This window comes from Carassius auratus, chromosome 9 (assembly GCF_003368295.1).
Source record: "Carassius auratus strain Wakin chromosome 9, ASM336829v1, whole genome shotgun sequence".
Lineage (NCBI taxonomy): Eukaryota > Metazoa > Chordata > Actinopteri > Cypriniformes > Cyprinidae > Carassius > Carassius auratus.
This window is the reverse complement of record NC_039251.1, coordinates 20,318,187-20,343,038: the sequence shown is the minus strand read 5'-3', so window position 1 is coordinate 20,343,038 and position 24,852 is coordinate 20,318,187. Positions and strand designations below refer to the sequence as shown.

At 36.3% G+C, this 24,852-nt stretch overlaps 1 protein-coding gene across 1 annotated transcript in view; it reads left to right on the top strand.

Annotated features, from left to right (window-relative positions):
* Positions 1–15,879: 15,879 nt before the first annotated feature.
* Positions 15,880–24,852, top strand: part of LOC113108675 (parathyroid hormone 2 receptor-like) — a 70,035-nt gene continuing 61,062 nt past the window's right edge. Inside the window, 3 exon segments of the mRNA XM_026271949.1 lie at positions 15,880–16,250; positions 20,112–20,208; positions 22,475–22,585. Of these exon segments, the coding sequence (XP_026127734.1) occupies positions 16,098–16,250; positions 20,112–20,208; positions 22,475–22,585 (361 nt within the window). The 5' untranslated portion in view covers positions 15,880–16,097.

The following is a 24,852-nucleotide window of genomic DNA, read 5'->3' as shown; positions in this document are numbered from 1 at the left end:
ATACAATAGCTCACAGTAACACTTCCCATGTCTCTCCTATAGTCTGCTCTTCCTATTGGTCATTGTTGCTCATTTTAGATTAGATTAGATTCAACTTTATTGTCATTGCACATGTAAGTTACAGTGCACAGAAATGCAGTTAGCAACTAACCAGAAGTGCAATAAGCAGTAAGTACAGACACAAGGGCTACAATATGTTACAAATGTAAAATAAATATATAAATAAGGCAGTATTATGGACATAATTTACAGATTTTAAATACTATCAGCATGATACACAGATGTACTATGTGTACTATGAACATACTATACAGATGGAGTATGTAAAAGTCTATGTACACTACAGGTGTAAATAAATCTGATTTAAATAAATAAATCAGATGTAGTGATGAGGAGGGGTGAGGAGTCTGTGTGGGTGGTGTGGGGGGGTGTTGGTGGGTGTCAGAGGGCAGAGTTCAGTAAGGAGACAGCTGTAGGGAAAAAGCTGTTCCTGAATCTGCTGGTCCTTGTCTGAAGGCTCCTGAAGTGCCTCCTGGAGGGCAGGAGGTTAAACAGTCTGTGGTCAGGGTAAGAGGAGTCCTTAAGAATGCTGCGAGCTTGACGTAGACAACGTTTTCTCTAGATGTCCTCAATAGCAGGAAGTGGTGTCCCTGTGATGCGCTGGGCAGTTTCACCACCCTCTGCAGTGCCTTGCGGTCAGCCACTGAGCAGTTCCCATACCAGACTGTAATGCAGCTGGTCAGGATGCTCTTGATCGCACACCGGTAAAAGTTCACATGGATGGCTGAAGACAGCTGGTTTCTCTTCAGTGTCCTGGTGAGCCTTCTTGACCAGGCTGGAGGTGTTTGTAGTCCAGGACAGGTCCTCCGAGATGGTAGTCCCCAGAAACTTGAAGTTGGAGACATGTTCAACAACCATCCCGTTAATTTGGATGAGGTCATGCATGCTTCCTTTCTTCTTCCTTCAGTCCACAATTAGCTACTTTGTCTTGCTGGTGTTAAGGAGCAGGTTATTGTCAGCACACCATGTGGCCAAGTGCTGTACCTCCTCCCTGTAGGCAGTCTCATCATTGTCTCTGATAAGGCCAATCACCGTGGTGTCATCTGCAAACTTGATAATGGATTTTGATCCATGCACAGGCTTGCAGTTATGGGTGTAAAGGGAGTAAAGGAATGGGCTCAGCACACAGCCCTGTGGTATGCCGATATTGAGTTTGATGGTTGTGGAGCAGGTGTGGCCTGACCTAACATGCTGAGGAGGTCTGTTGGTCAGAAAGTCCAAAATCCAGTTGCAGAAGGAGGTGTTAATGTCCAGGTATCCAAGTTTTGTGGTCAGCTTGGAGGGAATGACAGTGTTAAATGCTGCGCTAAGGTCAACAAACAACATCCGTATATATGTGTTGTAATGGTCCAGGTGTGTGAGTGCAGAGAGTAGCACAGTGCATACTGCATCCTCTGTGCTCCTATTGCTATGATAGGCAAATTGGTGTGGGTCCAGTGTGGGTGCGAGGCAGTTCTTGAGGTGTGCTAGAACCAGTCGCTTGAAGCACTTCTTGACAATTGGTGTGCGTGTTACTGGGTGGTAGTCATTTAAGCACATTTGGGAGAAGTGTTTCGGCACTGGCACAATGGATGTGGACTTAAAACATGTTGACACAGTTGCTTGGGTGAGGGACAGGTTGAAAATGTCTGTGAAGACCCCTGCAAACTGACCTGCACATGCCCTAAACACATGACCAGGAATGCCATCCGGGCCAGCAGCCTTACGTGCACTGATCCAGCTCAATGCAGTGTAGACATCTGTGGAGGTGAGTTTGAGGGTTTGGTGGTCTGCTGAGAGTGTGATTTTGGTGGCCATCTCCTTGCTCTTGCTGTTGAAGCGAGCATAAAAGTAATTTAGCTCATTAAGGAAGGAGACGTCTGTGATGGTTGGAGTTGCTTGACTTGTAGTCACTGATGATCTGATGCCCCGGCGGTCGACCTCTAGTTGTAACACTGTCAATAGTGGTGTTGATGTAATTCAGTACAGAGGAGGTATAGATATCAATTTCCTTGTGAGAGCCACATGCAGCCTGAGAAGCAAACATACTCCAGTCCGCGTTTTGAAATCTGTCCTGAAGTAAAGAGTCTGCTCCAGTTGGCTACACTTTGATGGTCCCACCGATTGCTTAACACGGTTGATGAGGGTTGAATACTTAGGGGTGAGAAACAAAGAAAGGTGATCAGAGTGTCCAAGATGTGGGAAGAGTTTCGCGATGTAAGCTCCATCCGTGTTTGTGTAAACATGATCCAAAATTTTGTCTCCTCTGGTGTGACAGGAAACATGCTGATGGAATTTGGGGAGCACTGTCTTTAATTTGGAATGATTAAAATCACATGTTACAAGAAAAGCAGCCTCCGGGTGGGCAGTCTGTTGTTTACTAATGGCCGCATACAGTTCATTCAAAGCAAGCATGGCATTAGCATCCGGTGGAATATAGACTGCTATTATAATGGTGGAAGTGAATTCCTGCAGCAGATAAAAAGGTCTACATTTAACTATGAGAAACTCTAGTTTAACTGAGCAGTGTCTCCCAACAATGACATTGTTTGTACACGCTTTATTAACGTATTTATTAATGAGTCATCTGGCGTTGCCTGGACAGTGTAGCATAAGGCTAGCTCAATAGCATTATTGGGTACGTTGCTGTGTAGCCATGTTTCTGTGAAAACCCACGACATTGCAATCCAAAAGTCTCTTACTATGTGTGATGCAGAGTCATAACTCATCCATTTTAGTGAGGAAAATGCTGGGTAAAGAGAGCCGGAGAGGAGAGACGTTTTTAAAGCTTTGGTGTTTAAAGTTGTTAATGCTTTGGTGTTTAAAGTTGTTAATGCTTTGGTGTTGGTGTTGGCAGTGGCTCAGTGGTTCATGTAGGTTGTCTACAAACTGGAAGGTTGGTGGTTCAATCCCCGGCTCCACCTGACCAAGTGTCAAGATGTCCTTAAGCAAGACACCTAACCTCAGCTGCTCCCAATGAGCTGGATGGCGCCTTGAATGGCTAACACCACAGTTGGTGTATGAATGAGTGTCTGAATGGATGAATGTGAGGCAACTTGTAAAGCGCTTTGGATGGCCATGTGGTCTGTTGAAAGTGCTATATAAATGCAGTCCATTTACCATTTTACCATTCATGATGCCTTCATTTGCCAACTCTTCTTGAAACTGAATGACTGCTGTTTGCTTTGTCATTACAAATTGCTGAACATCACTTAAAACAGAAAGCTTCTCTCTGACATGTTAAGTTACCAAACACAAGTTATTTTGTTTGTATGTGAATTCTACTGACAGGTAAATGAGAAATGGTTGACGACACAATAATAGATTAGCATAGCCTTACAATTATCATATCAATTTGCAAGTATATAGTAAATAGTCAATTGAAGTCTATCATTTTTTGAATCACTATTTGCATCAACCTTCCATATGTACTGTACCTCCTCCATATTGTTGTTGCATTGTTGTTAAAAAAAAGATAGACGGTATTATATATTATTGCAGAAGGAAACATAAACATTGTCCTTTACGGTAGGTACAATATTTCACCTTAAGTCTGCTTCCTCTCAGAGAAGCTTTGAGATATTTTGAATTTTCATTATTTTTCTTTTGAATACAAATGAGCTTAAATATCAGCACAAATTATACAATGGGGCCCAATACGCATAGGAACTTGTGTGTTTACAAGAACCGCTTGCTTTAGTAGAATCCACAAAGCTGTTTGAAGAAAGTAGAACAGCGCTGACATTTGAGTACAGCAACACTTGAGGCTCACCAATTATTCAGAAAGAGTTTTCCTAAAATGCTTTGAAGAAATCAAGGAGGAAGTAACCTGAGTGCATAATATATATTTAGAGGGCATATTTAATTATAAATAATTTAGTTTGACATTGGCGTTACAAATATCTTAATGTCACATTATAAAGAATTAAAGTTATTAAAAATTAACCATTATAAAATATATTAAAGTTAGCTGTTTTGTGTTTGAATATATTTAGAAATTGTATTTCTCTTGTCTTCAGTGTCATGAATGTCACATTCTGCTGATTTATTTTGCACAACAACATTTCTATTGTAATAAGTTCACTGAAATCAGTTGTGCTGCGTATATGAGTAAACCATGATACCATATATTAAGAACATCATTTTTTTGAAACAGTAATTTTTTGTAACAATACTAATCATTTTAATGCTGTCATGATTCTGCCCTCATGTCCTTGATTTTTCCTCTAGTCTTGAGGCAGGATCATGACAGGTCCATGTTTTGTGTGCAAGCACATGGCCTTGTCTTTGGGTCATGTGCTTGTGTTGTCTCATTTCCCTGACCCGCTCCCTTGTTATCCTTGTTCTGTCATTATTGCTTCACCTGTGTCACCTGTTATGTTATCATTAGTGTCCCTATTTCATTCGCCTAGTGCATTGGTTCCCAACCTGAGCGGATATGCTTTGAGGTGAATAAAGATGCATAAAATGTTCTAATAATTTTATATAAAAATATTTTTTCAAAGTAAAAAAAAAAAAAAACATGCTAACAATGCCAATTTCAATTAAAATTTCGTTATTTCAAATGTAGGCTTGTTGCGCGTGGCAAGCGCGCTCATAATGTAATAAGAGACGCCGACGCGACCACAACAGTACCCAACATCAAATGGCAAACATAATGCAAGCGGAAAGAATCTGCTCATTATTGTGTGGTTGACGGACCTTTTATCAGTTTGGGCCAGTGCAGCGCGAGCCGATCGTGATCATGCGACGCTGTTACTACACAGCGCTAATAAGAGATCCAGTAAAGAAAGCATTTGAATTTGCCACAGAAGTAATAACATCGCTGCGAGATCTAGAGAGAAACATTCACATTTCTCCATTATTAACCGATCAAACAGCGCGTGGAAACCAGGAAGAAACATTTTGCCATGAATGAATTATCCAGTGTCCAGATCTGCAACATTCACCATGGATTTACTGTAGTAACACTAACCGAACCATGAAAGTTTGGCAGGAATAGTAGGCTATAATGCCTTCAAGTAACATTACGTCGGTTTTATTTTGACATGAATACAATTGCTGCCCTCAAATGTTAATCTGAAATAAAATAAAAATTGGTTTATAACTACTACAATTTCATTACAATTTTCAAAAACGTACTGCACCATACCGTGACACAAGTGTATCGTATTGAACCGAACCGTGAATTTTGTGAACCGTTACACCCCTATATATATATATAAATATTAGTGCTGGGAAAAAAATTCATTGCATCCAAAATAAAACATACACAGTACACACATATATATTATGCAAACACAAACTTTTATTTTGGATGCGATTAATTTTTTCCCAGCACTAATATATATATATATGTACATTGTTTAATATGTACACAAGGAAAAAGGTTGGGAACCACTGGCCGAATCTTTGCTGTCCAGTGCGGTTCATTGTTACACTTTGACTAAATGTTGTGAAACCTGTGGATTGTTTTTCTGTAGTGTGAAGCACCAGAGTGAAGAGTCTTTTGTTTCTAGTCTTAGTCTTTTTTAGTTATTTGTCTGCTCCCTAGTTGTTGTTTTCCCCCTCGCGGGTTTTGTGTTCCCCTATTTGTCATTAATAAACCCTGTGTGTAGTGCATTCTGTCTGCACTGTCTGAGTTCATCCCCGCACCCCCACGTGACAAATGCATCTGTGCTGCTGAATAAAAGTATTAATTCCTTTAAAAATCGTACTGACCTTAAAATTCTGTTTACTGATTGTAACCTATACAGTACATATAGTCTTAAAGGGGTCATCGGAAGCAAAATGCACTTCTGCATATTGTTTGAACATAAGTGTGAACATAAACACAACCACCCTATAATGATAAAAATCCACCCAATGTTTTTTTTTTTTCATCTACTAAAATCATTAAAAACCTTTTGATGAATTTTGAAGTGGGTTTCACTTCATGAAGAGGATGAGCAAAGTTTAAATGGACAGACCCTCGACCCCTTGATTTTGACAGAGGGAGCGAATCTGCTTCATATGCACACTTCAGGCCGCTCCTAAGACCACAGTGCAACATGATTGTGACATCATCGCAGATCACAAATTATTTATCCCCACCCCAAACAACTCTATAATATATTAAATTTGTATATATATATATATATATATATATATATATATATATATATATATATATATATATATATTTATATATATTTATATATATTTATTTATAACAGCCCAAGTATACCTTTATACATATAGAATACTGCATCAAACTAATTCATCAGGGGAAAAATGTCAACAATAAACTGTAGAGCTGATTCTAAGTGATCAAGGGCTTAGGGTGTTCCGGTTTAGCCCATTGCAAGGGTTCTGCCAGAAGTGGGCACTCATGCAGAGTAATGACGTACATTCGTTTGAACAAGAGTGAATGAGATGGAGGGATGTTTGCGATTGAAGGACATAAAATTAACTGGAATGCAGGCCTTTTGTCTTACCTTAGACCAGCCCTGAGTGAGCTGTCATCAGTCCGCCATTGTTTCAGTGTTGGAGCAGATGTAAACAACAATGGCTCCTATTTTTTTTTTCTTATTTTCATTTAATGGTGCCATAGAATGCAAAAATCACTTTTAAAAGGTGTTTGAACACATTTGTGTGGCTGCAGTGTTTGAAAACAACCAGCCTATAATGGTAAAAAAATCCACTCACTCATTGTTTTATATTCCCAATCATTTATAAACAGTCTCTTCACACTAGTAGTACCAGGTTTCTCACTACTATGAAGACATAGTCAGTGAAAGTACCACCCATTTGTGACGTTCTCTGCTCTACTAACATATACACAGTCCTGAGTGAGAAGCAGCGGTCCGTCATTACTGTTCTCTTGCTGTAGATGCTGCAGGTACAATGTCAGCTCCAAAGAGCCATTAAAAGTGTTGTGTGTTGGGATGCACCTTTGAACATAAGAGTCTCCATAGACCGCTGATGATACGGTGGTTAAATTTCATTTTCGAATGACATATTCCTGAGAAAAAACTGAAAAGTCCTATACATTTGTGCTAATATTTTACAACGGACTGCCTCACAAACGAGGGTCAGTTCAGCACTGGAGTTGTACAAAGATTGCTTCTGAAAGAGGGTCGATACCAAAGCTTTGTGCGCAAATGTCCAGACTCCAGAAAAAGTAAGCATGATGCCTCATATTTGTATCCCAAAAAAGAGCATCTTGTCACCCTGTAAAGCTAATATTGCTAAAGCTACCATTGTCTCTGTCTGTTTTCATTAATGCTGCCTTCACGTGCTACCAGAATGATCATGAATAGGAATGAGGTAGTTAAAAATTGCATTTGGAAGCAATGTTAAGTCAGTAACACGGTCACTACCAGTTAACCACCACCACCATAACACTGGTATGCCTACAAGCATGAGCTCTTGACGCTCTGCTCTCTTCTGAAAAGTGAAGCAGAAGCCCAGCTCATTTTCATTTAAAGGGGACAAAACCAAAAACATTTTGGCTTATACCATAAAAGTGGCAATTTCAACATGATCTGTGAGGTATTTTGAGACAAAACCTCACATACACACTCAGGATGTGTAAGAGAACAATTTAAAAATGTTGTATCAATGCATTCTATGTCAACTTTAAAGTGCCATTCAATAAAATAGCTTTCTCTAAAAAGAGCTGTTTTTGACAGGGTAAAAAGGGTGTTGTTTTACACTTCTATTGAGAAATTTTAAGAAATGTTAGTATGTCATGGATGTTTCATTATGTCCACATAAATCATATCAACTTGTGGACAATGGGCAGCCGATGACCGCTTTAAACATCACAACATCATAGTGTTGTTCTCTCTGTAATCCATCAACATAATAATAGCTGAATGTTCTAAGCCTGAGAGAGGTGCTGGCTTGTTTACTCTGCAAGATTAGGAACATAGTTTTTCTTCTTGACAAACTTTGCAGAATTTCTTCTTGCATCTGCATTGCTTAATTAAGCCAATTCTGCCTTCTTTATGTTTTTTCTTTTTTCATCCAATAATAATTTTCTTAGCTGACAGTAAAAAAGAAGAGTTTCATGGGACAAGCAAACAGTAATGCCCTTTAAAAGACTGTGTGAAAGAAAAAATCCTACATAGGTTGCAGAAGTAGTGCAGGATAATGAAGAACACAGGCTATTTATGATTAAATAAATATGTTGCAGAGTGTTGCTGAGAATGCTCCCAGCCATATTTTATGAGAGAATGTCAAAGTAGAAAAAATAAAGAAAAATAAAGCTTGGTTAAAAGTGCAAGAACATGGACTTGAATATGAAATTGGAGTATAGTTTTGCTTTGAATAACATGAGGAATTGTGTTGTGTGAACAGAATTGAAATGCTTTGTCTCTTTTATGTGTCAGTCTGGTCAACAGTATGTATAGTAAAGGTGCAAAACGACACAAAAGTGATCATACACACTGTTCTGATATGTTCTGGAATGAGAAGTCAAATGCAAATACATCATATACTGTTGAAAACATCTAACACAGAGCAGCAAAACTATCACGGAACAGATGCTATCTTACAGTATCTAAGCATCTGTCATAAGAACATATTCACAAAGGATTTTAATTGGTTTAGGTCAAGAATGATGACACTAATAATGACTCCCTTCCCATATCTTAGTTTTAGCAAATTGTAAGCCACCATAATTTTCCAACCTATTCTAACTGTCAAGGTGTCAAAAACTGAAGCATGGTTAAACAACATTAATATCACTATTAAGACCTCAAATGTTTCACTACATCAACATACTAGGAATGTCATTGCTTTCATTTGCTTGCCATATGCATCAGATCAAGACATTTGTTTGCTTGCATTTGTAAAAATATAAATTCTTTTCATATAATCACATAAGTACAGTCAAGGTAATTTATTGCAAAAACTTAAGAAAAAAAAAAACTGTATAAAAGTACTGAAAAATTAATCGCATTCCAAAAATGAAATGCATTCCAAGTCTTCTGACGACAAATGATAACTATATGTAAAGAAAAAGGGTGAAATTCTCAATTGCGGAAAATGACCCCACCCCATTAATGCAGCAATATCTTATTCAAAAGATGAATTTGAACTTAATCATGAAGAAATCAGTCACAAAACACAAAGAAGAGTCAAGGACATTTTACAATCAAAACTGATGTAACAATCCTTTAGGAATCAATTTCTGAATGTAAGCAGGATTTGAGTGTTACTGTGAATGGAGAGAGTGATTGCTTTTGAGTTTATCACACAAAGCAATCGTTCAGCCTTGGAATAATTCAATTAATTGTAACTTTTGTCAAGAGTAAGTTTAGGGGTAGGTGCTCAAAAATGTATAAATAGTGTAATTTAAATAAAAGTGTTGTGGCTGATTAAATTGAACATACATAAAATATATAATAAAAAATTATACCCCACTATATAATTTTATGACAATAAATGAACCATGCTTCGTGTGTACTGGCACCAAAGGTTTCCTTATCTTAATTACATTTACATTTTATGCATTTAAGAGAGGCTTTTATCCAAAGCAACTTAAAAAAAGAGGAGGAACAAAGCCAGTTGTCAATATTCGTAATACACAATGCCAGGTTTATTAGACAGCTAGATTAGAAGCAATTTAGAGAAGAGTAGTAATGGAGGGGGAATGTGTGTGTATGTGTATTGATACAAGATTGGAGAATGCTTCAGTGGTTCCAGGAGAGTTGTGTCGCCACTCTCCAGCTGCTTTTGAAAAATGTGATGGTCTCAGCATTTTGGGGGGAGGCTCATTCCACCAGAGAAGACAGTGTAGGTGAAGGATTTGAAGAGTGAATATTTGTCTCCTGGTAAGGGAACAACAAGGCATCACTCATGTGAATACCAGTGAGGCCAAAAATGCTTGTGCTTAGGGTTTAAATGTCTTGTGAGTGAAAATAGGTAGAATTTTCAGCACTTCTACAGCTGGACTGAAGCCTTTTTGAAGCAAAAGTCTTGTTGTTTGCGTGTGACTAATAGTTAACTGCACATGAGAATTTCAGTGTAAGTAAATAATAAATGAGATCAAGCAAATGTCTCTAAAAACTTTCTTCTACTGAAGCACAGCAGCATGCTGCACTGGTCATTTCAGGATTCACCAGGATGCATGTGTATTTGGCTTCAAATCCAGATTGTTAACAGCGGGGTTCATTATTTTACACAATTCTGTGGAACAGAACTATAGGGGAAAATAAGATTCTTAGACTGAACTTATCTGAAAAAAGTTTGCTGCACTTGGAAGTCTAATACATAAATCTGTAATTAGATGAGTGATTCCTAAGGCATCCTTTATTATCTTGTTCACTTGTATTTCTCTCTTTTTTTTTTTCAAGCATTATTCCTATTAATGCTTATTTTTGGTTTCAGGATTTTCAGCAAACCAAAAAACAACTTGGTGTGCTTTTCTAAAAATTTCCAAATCTTTTGGAATTTTTTTTACATTTTCTTCAAGGGCCCAAAAATACAATATAAACAATAAATAAATAAAAATCATAGCTAGGTAAGTAATTTAAAATGAAATGACTTAATGGCTTTTACCGTATTCAGATCTTGAGAAAGTTTAAATTTGACATTTGTTTGCATTGATTATATAAAACTTTTATAGGTGTTTTTCTGGAGCTTTGGGTTGAAATGAAATTTATTTCTTAACCACAAGAGATCAGAGGAAAAGAGAACCATTAATTCTAAAAAAGACTGAAAACTCACCCGCATCATCGAAGGTTAGGCTTATGGGTTATGGGCTGAGAGTAACAGCAATCACATCTGCTGATGAAACCTAATCAATCTGATCCATTGAGAATGACATGGAAACACTCCCCTGCAGTTTAGCAATTAGCAGGGATTGCAGATTTGGACGCATCTAGCAGCTTTACATACTGCTGTGAAGACTTTTTGACATATCCGACAAATTAGGACTTTACACATACAGCAAGATCAAAGGTTTTTTTTTTTTTTTTGGAGTTGGAAACAGTTTATCAGTGTTACTTGGAGCAAATTATTGTTTTTATAATTAGAAAGATATTAACATTTGTCACAAACAAGAAATGTATCACAGCATTGCAAATTCATTCAACTGTCAAATAATATTTATTTTAATAATATTTTATTTATTAAAAGCCTTTCTCATTTATCATTTCAAAACGGAGAATGAGCAAACTTTTAAGAGACAGATAAAGAAACATGGATCCACCTGAAGAGTCAGTGGTGGAAAAAGTGCTGTGAGATTAAAAAAAAAAAAAATACAGATGGAGGAGTTGTTGCAGAGATTCGATAGAAGAGAGATCTAGAATTTTTATATATTCATAAGAAAAACAATTCACCACATAACAATCGATATTCAACACTGACTTAAGCATGGCTGATGTTTACATGTAATTTCAGAGCTTTGCTTGAGGATATGACTTTTAATCAAATCAATTTTTATGTAAATATATAGTGTCAAACAACACTGTACTGAAATCAAATTAAAGAGATAGTTAAAGTTCTGTTATTAATTTGAATTATGTCTTTCAAAACCTTAATTAATCTTTTTTTGTTTTTATTTTTTTGGTACACAGATAAAAAAGATGTATATGGGAAAAATATGTAGTTATTTTTTTTTGTTGACTTTCATTAAATATACAAAAACAATTCCTTAACATTCCTGATTTATTTTGAGACCTTGTCTGGGACTGGCTCCATCATTGCTACTGTGTATTGATGCTAATAAAATGAGACTACATCATGTGGGCATTTGATGGGTTGCAGTATTCCTAAAGAAATAGTAATAAATAAATCAGAAGGCCTTCAAAAATATTGTACTATTGTCAGAGTAAATACATTAAATTACAGAGTAAATACATACAAATACATGTGTTATAATAATTCTTTATGATAATTGCTTGTATTTTAATAACTATGGTTCTGAATATATGTGTTAATTAATAATTACGCTATTTCGTTTGGCTTGTTTACACCATAAATTGCCAGATTGTCCTTGTTTTGGTCTTAGGTTATTGCATGCAAGTTTTATTCTTTTATTTTATCTTTTTTTTTTTTTTTTACATTACCAGTTGATATCTCAGTTGTTGACTTAACGGTGGCCTGCTTGTTTCCAGTGTGTGTGTGTGTATGCAGATTAAAATATGGAAATTTTTCCAAAAATGTTAAACATTTATAAAATGCCTCTCTGGTCTTTCGACATACTGTATGCATGTGTTTTATATTGTCCCCTTCTTAACGATTTAATAAAAATGACCCTGTGAAAATATGTATATGAACATTTACAATAAAAAAGACAGTGTCAAAAGTTTGTGAAAAGAAGCTGCAAGGTTGCTGTGAACACATGCACTAATGAGGACTAGTCTGGTGCAGTGCATGTTTGCTTCAGCTAGGAAGTGACAGGAAAAAAAACTACAGCATTAGAGAAAACAATTCAAGGAAATCCTCTTAATGTTGAACTCCTTTCACAATATGTGACATTTTCAAGCAGTTCAGATAACTCTGAGCCATTCTGAATCTGTCCTAAGTGGACCACCTATAAATTAGGGTATTTTGGTAAAAGCTGATTTGGTTGGGTGGAGACAGACATGACATATCCCCTTCTTAAGATTTTTTTGAGACATTTTACCAGCCAAACACACAATCTTCGACTTCTAAGACTCTTAAATAAGAAGTAGCAATGTGCCAGTTAAATGCTGCAATGCTCCAGTGCAGGCTTGTACTTGAATTATTTGCACCTCAAAGAGTGGGAGCCCAAAGTCTGAGTCCACTAGTGAAAATGTTTCCAGTTTGCATTTTTTCCTATTTAATCAGGTTTTTTTTTCTTTACAAATGATCTTTTAGCAAAACTATTTGAGTAAAAGTTGAATTGGCATGATTGAAAAATGTAAACATTTGACTTTAGCATGCACTGGGACACATTAACTCTGGCCTTTTGTTCAAAATGGTTAACTGCTCCAGGTGTGTGTTCATGGTGTGTGTGTTCACTGCTGTGTTTGTGCACTTTGGATGGGTAAAATGCAGATCACAAATTCCAAGTATGGGTCACCATACTTGGCTGTATGTCATGTCACTTTCAGTTTATATCTTTAAACGTTATAATAGATTTTAAATCCCAGAGTTTCAGCACTGACTTGGACTACTAGATCACCGTTTTCAAATGTTTGTACAAGTGACACCAACAGAAAAAAAACTAATATATGAGCCATCTGAAAGTCACTGTCTGAAGAAGAAAGGCTTTGATAGGATGATCAGTCTCTTGTAGTAATTACATCAGATGAGCTGCCTTTAATGAATTTTAAACAATGCTACACTGCACTCTAACATCTCTTTTATAGGTGGTGCATGTTTTGAAGCTCATTACTCCCCTTGCACAAAAAAGGAAATGATTGTTCACTCAATTAGAAACAGAAGATGGTAATGAGATTGTTGTGGAATTTGAACTGAAGATATTTCTCTGTGCTCATTTGCATGTAAATCCTTTAGGTTAAGGCAAAGTTAATAAAGGTCAAATTGCAACAGTGTTACAAAGAAAATTTGTGTAAACTTTTCAAGGTAGAAAATTCAGGCCTTGATAGATTCTTCTTAGATTACTTGTATAGAAATGCAAATATATATTCAGCAAAAGCAAATACGGTACATAATGTAAACAAAATAGCAATACATATAAAAATATTGTTTTTTGAGCAGCTTTTACTTACAAAAAGAAAATGGACAGAGCATGGTCAGAAAGACGCTCAATTCTTCATAGAAGTGGACAACTCTGAGTGTTTCTTGCATACATATCAGTGATGATGATTAATGGTGATGCAATTAATATGAATATGGGCATATGAATAAATACCAGGTGTATCAAATGTGTCTTTTGTGACTGATATAAAAGTTAAAATCTCCACCTGAGACCCTGAGTAACTGGACTATATATATATTGAACTTCCTCTCAAACCTGACAGGGAAATGAAGCTGATTTGTTCCCTGTCATCATCCATAATGTGGCTTTTATTCACATAACATCTCACAAATGTAGAAGCTGTCTTTCATTAAATATTTTCAGCTTTTGGATCAAGTCAAAAAATAGAAAACCAAATGTGAGCTCAATTTCTGAAATAGTTAAGCGAAGGCCTGTCGCTTCCTCTTTAGAGAGATTGAATCCAAATGATAAGAGTTATGCTGAATCCTTAGGGCTGCTCTGAATATCTAGTGTGCTGTGTGAGAAAATGTGTTGGCATTTTGCCCCACAGGACTCCTTTTTATAATGGTTAACCACAAACAGGGTTTTTACTACACAGAGTTTCATTTCTAGGCTGCTTTATTTAATTCATTTTATAATAAACTATTTCACCTATATTTTACTGAAATGTAGAATTGTTGCAGTGAAAAAAAGAAAGAAAAAAAGATGTGGCTAAATAAGCAGTCAAATGGGAATTGGATTTGCTAGTTGGTGTTTCAGCACCATGGACAGGTCCACAACATAATCTTATTTGCAGCTCCTGAACACTAATATGGTGATTTTACTTATGAGTTATTCATTTCACTGAACCTCCCTGTGGTTTGAACAATCGGATACCAGAGCAGAATATACCACACATCTCATGTATATAGCCAAGCAGTTCCACAGAATTTAGTAAGAGACTGAAGGTGGATGCAAAGATGGACCCTGCTTTTTTGAAAGAACATTAGATTACAGGACAGTACTTTTTTCACATTACCATCTGCTACTGTTACTGAGTCACATCCCAGCAGGCACACAATGTCATGAATCATTGATATTTGGTTAAATACAAACATTCAATGTCAGTTCAAAGTCTCATGTCAATTTTAGTTTGATGTCCAATACTGACATCCGCTGACATTGACATTTGTTGTTTTTAGGTTGTGTAACCAAACCCCAATGTTAAGTCAGTGCCAAATTGTGGTTACATACTGACATCAACCTGATATTTATTCTCAACTCAAATATAACATCTGTCCGACTCTGATGTCATGTCCAATATCAACCTGACGTTATATTGACATCCAGCCCGCTGGTAGTACTTTTTCCTCATGAGGGGTTTTCCTAAGCAATTATGCAAAAGTTAGTTGACTATGGATAGGGTTACTACAAGTAATTTAGTTCATTAACATTAAAATATAATCAAATTTCTGAAGTATGTTCACTTAATGTAAATCATAACACAAACTCATTGATCACCAGGCTGACTTTTTGCGCTCCCTAGAAAAGAAGAGCCTCATTCACTTTCATTGTGTGGAAAAGAGATGCAAAAGTAAATGTCGAACATTCTGCCTAACATTTGCTTTTGTTTCACAGAAGAATAGAAAATCACATGTTTGGGATGTCAGATTTTTTTGTTTTTGACAGAAATCCATTGTAATTAGCCTACCTGTTGGAGGATGAAATGGGCAGTTAATAATACGATAAAGAAGCCATCATTAGCATTTCATTTATTAACATCAATAAAAGAACACAAATAATAATTCAACAACTTACAGAAAGTTAAAGACGTTATTTCGGTCTCAACTTCGAAGACATGACGAGTAAGCGCTGCTTATTACTGCGTCCGTATTTCTGTGATGAGCGGAAGGACAAATAGTTCCTAATCTCTACAACTGATGTTCATATGATTCATGTTTACAATTTTGCGGTCTTGATAAACATTCATTCGATAATAAAATAAAGGAAGAACGTACTAGTTACAACTCTTAGTGTCGATATTATGGACCAATCATCGCGATAAACTCACTAGGCTATTATAGATATATTGAGATCGATCCGCCCATCAGTAAGTGTGAGTCAAGCTCGCTTTCTGTGACAGGAGGAGCGTCTCATTCACTGTGTGAGTCCGCCAGCAGCAGAACTGACCGAAGGGCTTTCTTCGTGGAGTATGTTTGCAAACTTTCAGCTGCTTTCATTTTAAGTTCATTTTAAGCTTTTTTCTGTGAAGGAGATGTGAACGTATTTGAACACCAAAGAACCACGACTTCTTGTGATTCAGAGCTTTTTATTCGAAACTGAAGAAAATATTTCGGGGAAAATTAACGATGTATTTAACTGATGACATGAGCAGATCATGGTCGCTGGGGTGTGTGAGGAGATGCACAAAGTCTTAAGGGACGAAGATTGCTTGTTATCTCGACAAAAGCTTCACCTCAGAAACATGAGGGATTGTCTCCTGTGGAACTTCGCCAAAGTGATTCTGTTCTGGACATTAGCTGATGCTCAGGTAAGACACTGGGTCTGTACAAGCGTGTAATGACTATTTTTTTTCTTTACACTGAAACAACTCAGTATTACATACTTCATATACAGTACGTTTAAGATGTCTTTTGTGTTATTTTATGCAAAATCCTTTTTGAGTTTTCATGGTAGACGATAATCAAAGAAATTTCATTAAAGCAAACTATCTGCAAAAGTTGGTAGTCGATTTAACTGAACAATTGCAGACCTGTCTGTTTGATTTCAACCTCAGCATTGTATCATACACTATATCTAAACAAATTATGTATATGTAGCTATGTATTCATATATGTATGGGTATCAGTCTATTTATTTTAATTCTAGATTCTAGTCATTATTATTATATGCTTAAAAAAACTTGTGTATGTGTTTTACTTTTCATTCATAATCCTTCTGCTATATTTTTGTTGAAACTACATGGTTTCTCAATAAAGTGCAAATTAGGTTTTCTTAATCTGATCCTTAAACTCTCTTTTGCTGAATAAGACAGTTGATTCAGTGTAGACGATTTCAAGCTGACAAAACATTGCAGTGTGATATGTGTAAGACTGTACACATGCAGTCAGATATTGACTGAATTATGATTCAGGTTCACAGCCAACTTCTGCAGTGCTCATCCCTAATATCAGGCTCTGAGAAATGCAACTGAGCAGTGAAGGTTTTAATAAAAGCTTGGTGTGTTTCATAGCCCTTATCAACTCTCCTAAACTAATAATCCTGATTATACTTTATAAAGCGTTGCTACTGACTGCACTATAAGAATGTATTGTCAGGTGACCTAATATGTGCCTTGTGAATTTAACTCAATAATAGTATTTAATATGACTGAATCAACCTGACCATATAGAGTGGAAGTAAGGTAACAACTCGATATTTCCAATTTTTTTTTTTTTTTTTTTTTTTTTTTACAGTGGATATAGAATCTGTACAATATGCACATTTTTTTTAGCTTGTCATTATGTTGAAGCACTCTTTTTCTGTCATTCCAGACCAGTAAATGCAGGCACATCAGCACAGCACAGTTAAACTAGGAATGTTTTGTAAAATTTATTTTCCATGAGGGTCAGCTTGGTCATACTGCATGTTTGTGCACGTTAATTATTACCTTTAAACAGCTGAGACTTATTCCCACTACACTGCCAGCAAGGTACAGTAATAAATTAGCAAGTCATTAATGCATGCATAAATGTGATTGTCTAAATCATCCGCTATGGCTAGGAACTATACTCTCATTCTGGCATAATAATTGAGGAACTTTGCTGCCGTACCTTGGGTGCAGCAGGCGCAATTATATTACGCAGCGCCTGAAAATAGTCCCCAGCTAACTTCCAATGGTAGTTTATTTTTTGGTGCTGTGTAATATCATTGCGTCAGCGGCACCCATGGTATGACAGGAAAGTTCCTCGATTATTATGAGAGTATAGATCCTAGCCCTATCAGCCTAGAAAATCACAACTTTTAACTTTCCGTTGGTCTTAGTACACAATGTAACTACAGAAGAGTCGAGTATTAAATTGGAAAAATATCGAAACTCTTTGTTAATTTTTTAGGAAGATGCTAACGCTCTAATCACATTCAATGATCTATGCTAAGCAAAGCTAAAAGTGCTACCGCCAGACACAGAGATCAGCTGAATGGATTCAAAAACGCTAAAACACAACTGTTTAACTCTAGGGGAGTTAGAAAATGAGCCTTTTTTTTTTTTTTGCACAGACTTAAGATTATCAAGTGTGAACAAATACCCCAGTGTTTCAAGTGACTGTTTTCATTGTGTTCAGTGCTGATTGGCTATAGTTCTCATTTGGCTACACATCTCATTGATTAGAAACATTTGACACTCTTTATGGAGCAGTCACACACATGAAATTGGGATTTGAAATCAGCTGTCATAGCCATGAGACATAAGTCAAATTGGCTTACTGCCTTTATAAAGCTAAACTTTCAACAGTATTGTGATATACAAGATTTTGCCTAATTTTTTATTCTCAGCAAAGATGACAGTATTTCATGTAATTGTGTTATTTTTTTATTATTATTTTTTTGCATTTTAACTGTGATTAGAGTTTGATTTAAATGATTTTGAATAAGTTATTCTGTGGCCTTCCCTGGTTGAGAACCACTGATTTAAGTGGGTGTATTCAAGCCATTATTTATTTACTATTTATTTATTCTAGAAATGCCTCATAAAATCACTGACTGACTGAGTTCAACAGGTTTCACCTGTCTATTTTATTTCACTTTACAAAAAATTTGCTTTCACAAATTGAGTGGTTCACATTTGCTAGAAATTTCTGCATTGCACATTCAGGAACTGCAGAAATAGCAGTAGAGCACCGATGCATGATCTCCATCTGCTGTCAGTCACTCACCAGCAGGTGGCGCAAGCGGCTGTTGATGAAAACCAAAACAACCAGGTAGCTCAAGTAATTCATTCATTCATAAAAACTAATTTGCAGGAATGGATCAAGTGGTAAGTAGAAGTTATGATATGGACTAGTATACTATATATAAGCAGAAAAGCTGATGTGTTTACATCTGTGCTTAGTTTCCTGAACTTTGAATTGCTTTGTTAGAAGCTGATTGTAATACTTGGGTTCCCCTCATAGGTCACACTCCAGGATTCCCTGGTGACTTGTAATGTGAAAAACGCATAATGGGCCTCAGTGAACTAATCCAGTGATATAAAAAGCTCATATATAACTCAGTATAAACATACTGATGATGCAAACTGTAAAGAGTTATGTAGAATATGAACGTAGCAATTTGTTGTGCCTTATTGCAGTTTTTATTATTGTTATTATTATTATTTTGAAAATTCCTTTCTCATTGGCTCTGAATGCACATACTGACAAACCATAACCGGAGGGGTGGGATGTTGATCAGTACTTGCTTGGGATGGATGCCATCATGCATCTCAACCAATGAAAGCATTTGGGGTGGACCTTAGACTGCATCAGCGCTCACATAAACACAAAGACTATAAACACTCCTGATAAAATTATTTAGGCCCCCTGATACCTAAACCCACCCATCTCCAACCCTTAACCTATCTTTTTATGAACCACTTTTATTATATGTAAAGAATACAAAGGTAAGAGATTAATGGATGCATTTCCATGTTATATTTCATAACCAATTAAATTTTTTGATCCAGCAGCATTTCAATATCATGCAAAGTGTTAAAATTGCAATGCTCACAACTGTACTTTGCTTTGCATGACTGAGAAAATGACTTTAATTGAGGTAGAAATGACAGCTCCAATACCTTTCTGATACACTTTTACATTAATTGAAAACCTTTCTTTCATCATTACAGAGAGTGAATCTTTTAATTTCTTTCATCTCCTCAGGGTATTTAGAAGTTCAACTCTTCTCACTGTCTTGCAGACTCATTTAAGCAACCCGAAATGAAACGGAGAGAGAAAGTCATCCCTAACCCTTTGATAACCACACCAACACACACTCAGTTTTACATAATGCACTCTTCTTTTGATAAGGGAATGAGACTATTTTATGGACCTTTTTGAAAAATCAGTCATTATTTTCTCTTCCTTACATCACTCCTAAGTGTATGAAATTCTTTTCACATAATTAGCAGCAAATTTCAGATCTGTGGTTTTCCATACAAAGAAAGTAAAAAAAAATGACAAAAAGAACAATGTGATCATTTTAAGTGAGAAAGAGACTTTAAATCTTACTTGTGAATCAATGGAGTTTCCTAATACATCTCAAATATGCCTTGATAGGCTGAGATTTGCAAATAACTTCCTCAGATAAAGCTATCTGATGGCTTTAGAAGATTCAGTACACAATGAAGAAATAAAATCAAGCATTTTGTGTTGGACAGGCAGGTGAAGATGAGATTACAGCTGAAGAACAGGTGCAGATGCTGCTGGATGCGAAGCTGCAGTGTCTACAGAAGATCTCCACAGATGACCCTACAGGTACTGTAGATACCGTTTCCACTCTACGTTTCTTTCACACAGCTTTCAATTAAGTGTCTTTTTCAGTTCTCCGCTTCAACCACTGTTGTTGCACACCACAGTTCATCTAGAAATAGTAACATATTCACCAGAAGTATGACCATCATCATCTGTTCCAAAACATGTTTTGCATAAAGCTTGAATGAGTCAGCCCAGTCACATGAGGTTTGTCGACGTAAATGAAGCTGTACTGCTAATGAGACAGGGGCAGTTTCTTAGGGGCAACTCTTGGTTAGGCACTGCACAGTTTGTTAATTAATTTAGCTTCATTATAAACTTGTCACAAGTGATAAGGCAGAACAGGGAAAAAAGCTCTGTTGGAGATGACTCATTATAATGGCCTTCCTGGTCGTTTTATCAGTAGTGACCTGGCAACTCAAAATATTAACTTGGCTTACTCCCATCTCCCTTTAATCTTACCATCATAGGTTTTAGGGTTATGTGTAATTCAAGGAGATAAAAAGAATTATATTCTGTACGAGGAAATTATGTGCAGATGACGTTATCTACAGTACAAAACATATTTAGTTTTCAAACTGGTGCATGACGACACGTCTGGATTTATTTGAGCTAATCTGGACTGGGAGAAATGTTTAGTATAATTATGACTCATTTTAATTATAATGTGTATGTGTTCTTTTGGTTTCTGAGCTCAATTCTGCCAAAATAAATTAACGTAAATTCAAATTTACCTTGCTTTATTCATACATAAGTATTTTCTAACGAGAGTTCAGCAGGTGACATCACCTAGGGTATGAGATTAAAAAAAGGACAATCTGATATTTTTATGCTTAAAATATAAAAAATTGTTTTTTAATTTTTGTCTGCTTTAGTGCATGTGCTAAACATCATTTTACAATTAAACCTTAAACTATAATAAAACATGTTAACATCTTAACATGTTCCTAAAATGTAATTATATTAACTTAATGTGCTGTCACATTTACCATTGTCATTTCAATAGGAATCCATGCAATATTGGGAGAGGGCAAAATATTTCAGATTTCGCAATGGGTTGGTCATGTGAATTTAACTCATTGGCCAAAAGAAACCTTCTTGGTTTGAAAGTGACTTTTCTGTGAACTGTGTTTCATACATTGCTACACTATTGACAGAAGACAATGGACCTTTTTTGTCTATAACATGTATCTGAAATTTCACTAATGTAATACACTTTTAAACTTTTATGGCCCCAAAAATGCACAAATTTGAAATAACAGAAGGTTGTAGTTACATCGCATGTTCCTGTGACCAGGAGGTTGTGTAATAATTGAACCTGATATGCTGACATGTCAAGATGTTGAAGCTATGTTTCAAGAGTTTTCATTATATTGCATCATTTTTGACGGATGAAATCAAGTTCCATCTTACACTGTCTTCTTATTTCATGTTTCACTTGTTAAATGTCACATTAATGGATAACAAATTACTGTTTCATGTTGACTTTAAATAGTATCAGAACTACACAAGACTTCTTTTGAATAATTCCGAAGGAATAGTTTGAAAGCACTTCATGTCTAATGTTTTCAAACTTAACGCTTCATTGCTTATGTGGTCTGAAGCTGGCAGAAATCTGCAGCTGCCGGACTGACTCTGTTGAAACCTTTGCTGATTTATTCAATGTCTTCAACTATCTGACATTAATTGGATCAGCTCCACATCTGTTTATTTCAGCAGAGATCATTACAGTCATTGATATATTTATAAATTGATTGATTGTTTTAGCACACAATGATAAGTAGGGTTGCAAAAGGGGTGGAAAACTTCTGGTAAATTTCTGGAAACTTTCCAAAAATCCCTGGAATATTTCCAAAATGTACTTGAAATGTTTTGAAATGCACTTTTTTTGCAACCCTAATGATAAGTACATTGACCAAGTTCAGTATACATAATGTAATTAAACAATTAATTTATTACAGAAGCACACTTGTTGTCTCTGCATGATGTGGCAGTTTTTGGCATCATGTTATTCCATGCCAGTTGGATATAATCCAATATCCATGCCCAGCTTTTATCTGAAGGAAAACATGATTTATTTGGAGATGGGAAGGATGTATGACAGTTTCATACTAGGCCTTTACTGTAGCTCATTTCATGTTTGTCTTGCTATGGAATGTAATCTAAATATCAGGAAGGAATGAAAATGAGTCACGTGATGCTGCAAGATTCTATGATTTCATATTTTGGCCTTTGGTGAATTGAAATCTCTGCTCTGTTTTGCTCTCAGTTGGTGTTTGTGTCCCAGAGTGGGATGGTCTGATATGCTGGCCTCAAGGCTTCCCTGGAACCCTGACCAAGACTCCCTGCCCCAGATACATCTATGATTTCAACCATGCAGGTCTGAAAAATTTCTTATCATCTGTAGTTTTTTTTGTCTTGTTTTTTTTTTTTTTTTTTTTTTCGATACTTTTAAAACGATACCAGTGCCAGAACCGATACTTATATAAAAAAAGAGCCACAAAAACTATGGATAACATTAAAGAATGAGTGCTGTCTGTCACTATCTTTAATCAGTCCTGTATGGTCATTTTTTATAAGGTAGCAACAATGTCGTTTGTAAAGTACCGCAGGCCACTAACGTGCCTAAGACTGATAGCTTGAACTACATGTTGAATCAGGCAAACACCAAACAAACTAGGCTTGGGTATCCCAGCCTTAAGAGACTGTGGATTGTTATAGATATTTTTTTTACGTTATCACAAAGTAATTTTCTTGTTATTTCAACATATCAAAAGTTGCTTTTATTTTACAATTATTGTTTAATTCTGAAACAAAATGGACCAGAATCTGCTGTAGGTGAACATGATTTCACCAAGTACAACAAACATCAAAATTCTTGTTGATCCTGGAACAACATTCCAGTCAACCAATCAGAATTGAGATATAACTTTTCAGGAAAGAAACTAATTACAAGTGATAGGACAAAAAACTAATATAAAATACTACATACATTGTAAAGGGTCAATCAAATGAAATCAAGTGCATATCCTCAAGGTGTAAATTAAACACTTATTCCTTATTAAAGTTGCAATAGTGATTTTGGTCAAGAGCAGTGAGAGATTTTCTCTTGTTGTTTGATTAACATGAATGAGAGACAGCAGGAGTTTTAGATTGCTGTCACTTTAAGAGCTGCACTGATCCAACTCACTGTTACCCGTGTTTTCTTTCTCAGCTGTTTGCTTTCAAAACCTAAATGACTGTTTACAAGGATACTTGAAAAAAAGAAACTATTTTGATACATAAAACTGTGTATTTAACCGTTCAAAAATAACTTGCTTCAATGAGTCCTCATGTGTGCATTTTTCACTCGCTGCTGATTAATGGCTTAAATCGCCTGCTTCTAAACCGCAATGCATGGACATTATACGTTTTTGTGACCATGTAGCACAGCAACGTCACATGTTCGTATAATTACGATAGAAACAATAGTCCAAAATCTCTACTGGTTGACAAATTGTATTCTTAGTGTATATTATTAGTGAATCTTATTTGAAAGCACATACTACAAAACGACCCATACTACTCTGTGTAGTATGTAGGCCTATACTGCTGTATGTACATATGCAGATTTTCTGAATGCACGTGTGGCAAGAAGTGGTCAGGTGTTCGAAGATTACCAATAAGAGAAATCCTATAGTCGACTACGCCACCCAGAATACACTGGGACATAACAGCCCTAAACGAAAGGCACACAGGTTCGTTGCCAGAGGCAGGGTGAGCATAAAGAGACAAAAAAAAAAGAAAATCACACAAATACAACACTTCACACAAGGTCTCAAACATCACAAATCTGTACCAGTAACATACAAAACAATAGAATACAATACAGTAGAAAAGAGGGAGGTGGCCAGCAAAGACCCCCAGATTTCTACACCCGACTCAATACCCATGACACACACTCTTGTGAAAAACCATGTGGACACAAAACAGGGTATCATGGTCAACCCCTCCCACCTAAATCCAAACACAAAACAATACAAAACAGATGGACCCAGATGAATTCCAGACAAAACAAGAGCAGAGCAGAGCAGAAATGCAGTCAATCACTTGATGTTTGTTAGGCTTCAATTAAGATCCTTGGAAAATCCTTGATGTATAGTTGCTCACCACGCAGGATTACAGATACTTGCAGGCCCATATCTGAAAACAAACAAGGTAGTAAGCCTCTCTATTTAACAGGCAAAAGAGGCATTTTTAAAACAGGAACCAACCTGAAAACTGGCCAATAGGCAGCACACGACAGACAGGAAAATAACTAGGGATGTATCGGTATCGGACCAGATACTGAGCCCCTGTACTTGTACTCAGTATTGGGAAAATGCCCCAATACCAAATGCCGGTACCACACAGCATGTGATAAGTGTCATATTCAGACAAAGAAACATAGACAACAGAACAACAGAGAGCAGAATTGAGTTATAAGAGATGAATGTTGTCTATGTAGGATATCTATGCAATTAATATAATGTTAAAAATTCAGTATTAATGCCTGTATATCTGACGTGCGTGAGCTGATCAACCATGCTGAGTGGATTGAGTGTGCAGCGGCGGAGATGCGCAAGCTTGTCAAATGTGGATATGCATTTCATCACTGGAAAATGTATA